General features: G+C 48.7%; 1 protein-coding gene across 5 annotated transcripts in view; it reads left to right on the top strand.

The window, feature by feature from the left end:
• Positions 1–7,288: 7,288 nt before the first annotated feature.
• fgf11a (fibroblast growth factor 11a) overlaps positions 7,289–7,668 on the top strand; it is a 102,665-nt gene continuing 102,285 nt past the window's right edge. For 3 of the 5 annotated variants that reach the window (XM_056300351.1, XM_056300352.1, XM_056300354.1), the window contains exon 1: positions 7,289–7,485. In XM_056300351.1, coding sequence (XP_056156326.1) covers positions 7,289–7,485 — 197 coding nt within the window. The remainder of the gene's footprint in view (positions 7,486–7,668) is intronic. The other 2 variants (XM_056300355.1, XM_056300353.1) reach the window with 1 other exon arrangement.

Raw genomic sequence — 7,668 nt, 5'->3', positions numbered from 1 at the left:
GACTGAAATGTTGACTGACACACACGGGGAAATCAGTGGAAACACAACTGAAAGCAGAGAGATGGAGAAAATGGGAGCCACTTGCGTTGAAAGGAGGGAGCGAGGAAACGGCTCTGGCACCAGAGCGCACCAGTAGTGCGAAAGAGTAAATGAGAGAGACATTGTTAAATATAGCCTTTTTAATCACCTCCATCTCAAACCCTTCCTGTGGGATAGACTTGTCACAGTCGTCAAAATGTCAAATGGGAGTTTCAACATTGCCATATAACAGCATCTGGTCCCACCCGTATGGGAGAGAGATGTATGCTTTATCTCCAAAAACCCGCCAAATATCATTTTAAAATTACATAAAGACATTTGTGGGTGCGGTCTGGTTAATTACCTGTAGTTTCACACTCTGCTTGCGATCTGGGACATCAAATGAAGCTATACATTTTATTAGCAACTCACTGGCAATGTATGTCAACTTGCATCATGTAGTTTTTCTGTCAGATATCCCCACGAACAATTTTTTACCCCTTGTGTTCCATTGGTGCAAAAAACAAACAGGTACTTCTAAAATGTTTACTTTGATTGCATTGGATATTTTTCTATTGATCCCAGTTTGGTCGGATAGGTCTGTGTATGGTAACTCAGCCAACCAACTACATTTGGCTGGAGGTTCATATAAACAAACTGAAGGGGATACCCAAAGGTCGTGTGATGCGAAATGCCGACAGAATAACCATGATAATGCAGCGAACTGACATGTGATAAGGCAGTGGTTCGGGTACTGTTTCTAAGATTGAAGACCATGTAATGGGAGATGGAACTCTTAACTATACGGCGGCAGCCATCTTGCCAGTCTTAATGAAACAGGTCAATTGTTGAAACCACATGTTTCTACTTGCCCATATGGGTCTACATTTTTGTATCACTTGAGGCTTCAAAACCAAAAGCTTTCCACTCTGCCTCCCGTTTACATCGCCCATGTATGTCCTCTGTCACGGCAGTGTCAGTCAAGTCTGTATCATAGAATGAGAAACTTCCTCACCCTACAATAGTCAGTATCATCCATCCTACAGGCATTGACAAGAACACCCCCCCCCCCCAGCACGGCACATACTTCTCCGTCACCTCCTCTCCATCTGCGGTCTGCTCCCTTGGCATCTTTACCTTGTGGCAGTGGTTCAGAAGGAGCCACGGGGTCTGTTCCTTCACCTTCACTGCTGTGCGAGTAATGAGAATTACCTTGAAGGGACCCCTTTGTCATGGTTCTCTCTATTGTTGCTGGAAGACCTTCACATACACCAGATCTCCAGGCAACACCTGTTTTTTCTGGGATTCCACTGGCGGCCCTTACGCTCGTTAGTACCTGTGAATACACAGATCTCACAGCTCTGGTTATACCATTCAAATACTCACCCAGCTCTTCTTCATACGGCTCCATGGAAGGAAGGACTCCTTCTGGTCTCCTGAGGGGCACAGCCATTGATCTACCACAAACAATCTCATGAGGCGTTAGATGAGTGTCTACTGTCTACTGTTTCTCATAGCCATTAGAGCTAAAGGCAGACACGTAACCCAGTCTAATCCCGTTTCCGCAAATTCTTTTGACAGTTTTATTTTCAGGATCCCGTTGTATTTTTCCACCAACCTTGCTGATTGAGTGTGGTATGCTGTGCTGAATTTTTGATCAATTCCCAAGCATTTGCAAACCTCCCTAACGTCTTGGGCTGTGAAATGGATGCCGTTGTCACTGGACAAATGTTGGCAAATGCCAAACCAACTGAAAATGTCCCTTGCCGAGTATTTTATGACCGATTTAGAATTTGCAGGGGCTGCTGGAAACATTTCCACCCATTTAGTAAAACGACAGATTACGACGAGTCAGAAACGCTTGCCTTGTTTGTACTTGGTCATATCAATGTAATCCATCATAAGAGGAGAAAAAGGACCCATTGGAGGTGGTATTTTTCCAGGTTTGGTGGGAATTCCTCTTAGTTGGAAATGACCAGATGTCCAACCTATGGTACAGACAATTTCCACGTCAGTATGTGTGTGTGTGTGTGTGTGTGTGTGAGAGAGAGAGAGAGAGACAGTGAGAGAAATTATGTGTGTGTTGTGAATATAAAATACATGTACTGACTGTGATTAAATACTAAATTGATTACATTTCATATACATGAACCATACAATAATGAAACCTCTTCACTCCTTCTCCTCTCAGTCTCTCTGTTTCTCTGTCTGTCTGTCTACCTCTCTATCTGTGCCCTGGCCAGTGTGCCTGTCGCTCTCCTTGGCGGCTCTCTTTCCCCTCCTGGCACTGTCTGTACCATGTCTTGGCCCGTCTGTGCCGAGTGATGTCTTCATCACCATCCACCAGCGTCTGTCATCGCCCCTTCCCCCATCCCCTCCACCACTGCCATCGCCACCACCCCACTCCACCCACCCCAGCTCATTGTTGAGGCTGCGAGTGAGAAACTGTGTCCTTTGAGGCGACAGGCTTTCACTACAGTGGAGAAGAGTGTGCATAGGCACCCAGCAATGTGTGATTTAAGAGGGTGCCGAGTTGTCTTTTGAGCCAAGGGAGGTGTGTATGTGTATGTGTGTGTGTGTGTGTGTGTGTGTGTGTGTGTGTGTGTGTGTGTGTGTGTGTGTGTTTGAAGGGGGGGCACTTGGAGGGCTGATGCAGTCTGGGGATGCAGGAGAGTGAGGGCAGTAACAGCATTTTTTAATGGCAAAGACAACTGCAATACATCTGTAATAGGTGAGAGAATGTGTGTGTGCGCACATTTACTCACACATTCACATTCACACACATTCATTCACAGTGTGTGTGTGTGTGTGTGTGTGTGTGTTCAGGGGAATCCTGCAGGGGTTTCTCTCTGCCTGTCCTGCTGGGCCAACAGGAATAGGGAGGGAGAATAGCAGCAAGACTACAATCACAGAATCATAGTCGCCCTTTTTTTACATTTCCTTTCCCTGGAGAACGCAGACCGCTTTGGGGCCCAAACATTTGGGTCTGCTGTCATTATAATTTAACGGAGGCCTCGTTTCACAACCAGGACAGGAATTGTTTGTTGTTTTTAAGCAGTGTGTGGTGGATGGGGGCATTACACCCCCCCCCGCTTAGTTTTATATTTAGACAGAGGAAAAGCAGAGAAGGTCAAGAGAGAAAGTTCAGAAATCGTCCAAGGCCATGTTCAAACAGCAGAGTTACCACACCAGACAATGGGTGTGTTTACAAGTACACTAGTGTACTAATTTCACCGAAAAATAAAACTGCATAGATTATAGTTATGAAAATCCATCGTGGAGGCTAAAGGGCCGAGAGATCAAGGGAAACAGTCGTAATTCCCCGAGTCTGTGGCGCATACTGCAGTTATGTAAAGAATCATGTCGATGCAGCTGTAAGAGTAATCACATTACCAGTATCCAGGTGTACACAGTAATAGAAATATTGGCGTAGACTGATAACTATTAATAATCAGATTTCTCGTTTCCATGTTGACATAGTCAGTCTGTATGGAAGGTGATGTGCACAGAAAGGTCGCCAACTGTTAGTAGCCCAAATACCTCAGTCAGGGTGCGAAAAAAGACGCTCTCACAAACCACTATTGGAACAGAGGCCCAAAGAGAATGTATGGAGATGGCAATAAGATGCAATACCAGTACTATTAGAGGCGTATTTTAAGACTACTCTTCCCTAATGCTTCAAGATTCATGATCATTGGCAGTCACTCAGGGTTGAGTATGACCGTCTTCCCTCTGGGTCCTCAGGTGGGTGTAGAGGCCGCATAATGGGAGGATGCCTCCGTGTGACAGCTTTTTATGTGGAGGGGCTGATGCGCCTGCAGCCACCACAAAGTCCTTGGCAGGGGGTGGCTAGAGTCCAATGACATGGAGAACCAAGACGATTGGGGAACCACCCTCTGTTGCAGCCTTCATCTGCCTTCACTGCCGTTGTGACCTGGAGACATCATCCACCAGTTCCGCTGTTGAGGTCTTTGATGGATCGCACTTTGTCTGGAACCCCCCCCCCCCCCCCGACCTAGTATGTGCCTTGGGTGACCCTACCAGGAGCCAAGCTCTGGACGGCATAGCTCTTGGGATCATTGGTACACATAAGCTTCTCTGCCACGACACGGTGGCGATCCAGGAGAAGTTCAAGATACAGCAACCCAATGAGTATCACATTTTGCAAATGACACTTGAGTTTTGGACTCTAATGAAGTCTACTATACTCCTCACCAACAAGCTGCGTATAAAAAAGGAAAAAAAATCTGCTTCTAATTCTCACAGAGCTATTTGGTGTCCTGATATGAACGTCAAACTCTTTCGCTGATGTTAGCTGCTGCACTCGATTTGAATATACAGTATAATGACAGTGCACGGAGAGGCGGCATTGGTATCGAATACATTGCCACAAATTGACCATGCTTGGGCGACTCCTACTACGCCCGTGTGACGCAGCGCCGGCTCGCTCAGGTGTGCGCCGTCATTGAGATGGTTGTGACGCAAAGTGCTGACCGACTCAGCACTGCGTCTGTATGTTCTTGTCTCGGCTGATGGAGGCGAAGCAGAGCATGGTGTATGGCGGAGCACTGACAGCCTCGCTCCGTTTGTCTCTTTAAGCCAACATCTGAGGGGTGGGTGGGTGGTGTACACATTTCGGTCCAGCTGCAAGAGGAATGAGAGCGGTAGAGAGGGAGAAAGAGAATGATACTTGGGGAGAAGAGAGAGGGAGGGAGGAAGGGACTTTGAATCGCAGACAGCGAAGGAGGGATCTGAGTGACAGAGGGAGGAGAAAGGGGAAAGAGAAAGAGGAGCAGGGGGAGGTTTCAGGGAAATAGATTAGAGAGAGAGGGAGGGAGGGTGTGTAAAAGAGTGTGTGTGTGTGTGTGTGTGTGAGGGGGGGGTTAAGCATGCTGCCAGAGCTTGCTCGGTAATGCACTGTGAACAGGGACAAGCAGGAGACGACGGAGTCACACACACACACACACACACACACACACACACACACACACACACATATATATATATATATATATATACACACACACACACACTGCCTTTCTTGCAGGCATTTGGCACACCTTCACCGCTCTGCCTTTCTTTCACACACGTGTGCGCTGAGGCTGAGCGATACCTCGTTCGAGAGACCAACACACACACACACACACACACACACACACACACACACACACACACACACACACAACTGACATGCACATACTTTTGCATATATTTTCACTCTCATGTTCATGCAGTTACACACACACACTGCATTTCTCGCAGGCTTTTGGCACACACCTTTGCCACTCTGCCTTTCTTCTTCCACACACACTCACACACGTGTGCACTGAGGCTAAGAGGGTTCTCATTCGAGAGACCAACACACACACGCACACACCCGACACGCACACCTGACACGCACATACTTTGTATAGCATATACTTTCACTCGTGCGTGCAGTTATACACACACACACACACACACACACACACCCGACACGCACATACTTTGTATAGCATATACTTTCACTCTCGTGCGTGCAGTTATACACACACACACACACACACACACACACACCCACACCCGACACGCACATACTTTGTATAGCATATACTTTCACTCTCGTGCGCGCAGTTATACACACACACACACGCACAAACCCGCTGAGATGAGCTGTGTACTCAGAGGCAGCTGGACTTTACAGATCCATGCCAGACGACAGTCCACCGATCATCAGAACCTCTTGGATAAAGGAGCACGCCACAGCACCTACCGTAGGCAACCCCCCCCCACCCCACACACACACACACACACACACACATATACATACACACTCCTCCTCCACTCCTCCCTCTCTGTCTCCCTCCATTCATTAATTCATTCAGTCAGTCGTTTGTTCGCCTCTGCCTCTGTCCCTGCTTCTCCGTACCACCACCCCCCCTCCCTCTGGAGGCGCCCTGCATGGCTGAAGGACATCGCGCTGCGCTCCGCTGTGGTGTAGCGCACCGCCGAGAGAGTTGGAGAGCCAGATCCAACGACGGGGATAGACTAACTGTGCTACCCCTTTCTCTCTCTCGCTCTCTCTCTCTCTCTCGCTCTCTCTCTCTCCTCTTCTATCCCCATGTTCTCTTGCTCATGAATGTCACCTCTATCTCTGGGAACTGCTGGATTTATCGAGGCTTTCGCTCTCTCTCTCTCTCTCTCTCTCTCTCTCTCTCTCTCTCGCTCTCGCTCACACACTTTTCCTCTCTCCCTGCCTCCTTCCTCTGGTTTTCTCAGGGTGTGGGGGAAAGCAAGGGTGATGTCAGGAGAGGTTGAGAGACGAGAGGACCTGAAGCTGCTCGCCGTCCAGTCGCCTGTCTGGATCCCGTCATCGCCGTCCCAGTGTGTAGAGCCGGCGCCTCAGGTCGGACGGTCCTGTCCCTACTTCTTCTTCTTCTCCTCCCTCTTCTCGCTCTCTCAGTTTCGGATGGAACAGTTTTGAAGGTGTGGAAGAAGAGAGGCAGAAGCAGTACTGTGTTCGGGACGTGTCACTACCTTTATTGCGGAGGGGTGTTTCTATTTATTCATTTTTTCCGAGTATTTTAACGGACGGACAGTTTTTGCCCGTTTGAATTTGGTCGGGCTGACTTGTCTGGTGGACTGAGTGGGTAAGCGGACTACATGATTTTATTTATTCATTTATTTTTGATTTAGTTTGGCCGTTGTTAAATCATGCAGCAAATGGTTCCCTCTCTAATTCCTGTGTGTCGGAGGTTGAATTAAACTCCATTAGATTTCTGGAGGGCAGAAACGGAGGGCCCCCGGCCCCCAACTAGGGACCAAAAGGGGACAGAGGCGCCGGACGATACCATCATTGGTTTTATGGATTGGATAACAGCAGGACTTCTCCCAACAGAGGAAAAATGTCATATCAAGGCTACACCTGAACCTCATCCACAACAGCACAAGAAAAATCCCCAGTAGGACATAAACGTTAACGTTTGATAAACGCGTCGATCTTAACCTAAGCCGGCCTCTGTTGTCAACCCTGGGTGGGCCTTTTTGAAGTATCCACCCCACTTCGTTTTCCTCTCCACCTCTTCTTCCCCTCCTCTCTCCCTCTCTGCCCTCCTCTCCCTCTTCTGGTGCCTTGATAGCAGCCCTCTACTCCACTCCGCACCCCTCCCTCGGCGGTGGTCCATCGCCCTGGGTGAGTGGGCAGGGGGGTGGCCCACGGTACCCCCCGACACCTGGGTGCCACCGAGCCGCCAGAAGCTGCTGAGGCGGCAGCAGGGTCAGCGCCGGGAAGATGGCCGCTCTCGCCAGCTCCCTCATTCGCCAACGCAGGGAGGTCAAGGACCCCCAGGCAAACCGGCAGATTGCCAACAAGCGCAAGCCCTGCCCAAAGAGCAACAAGTCGCTCTGCCAGAAACAGATCCTCATATTAATATCCAAGGTCCGACTATGTGGCAGTCGAGGGAGAAAAATGGAAAAAAGACCGGGTGAGTTCACATTGCCATCTCTATTGTGCTTTTCCCCTTTCCCATTACCTTATTTCCTTCCTTCCTTCCTTCCTTCGTCCCTTCCCTCCTTCCTTCCCTTATCCCCTTCTTTTTCTGCCTCTACTTGATAACTGGATTTTTGATGGTTGACTTGCCAGGCATCCAGATTAATCCTCATCTGAAAAGC

Source organism: Lampris incognitus, chromosome 20 (assembly GCF_029633865.1).
Source record: "Lampris incognitus isolate fLamInc1 chromosome 20, fLamInc1.hap2, whole genome shotgun sequence".
NCBI classification, from domain to species: domain Eukaryota; kingdom Metazoa; phylum Chordata; class Actinopteri; order Lampriformes; family Lampridae; genus Lampris; species Lampris incognitus.
This window is presented reverse-complemented; position numbering and strand designations above follow the sequence as displayed.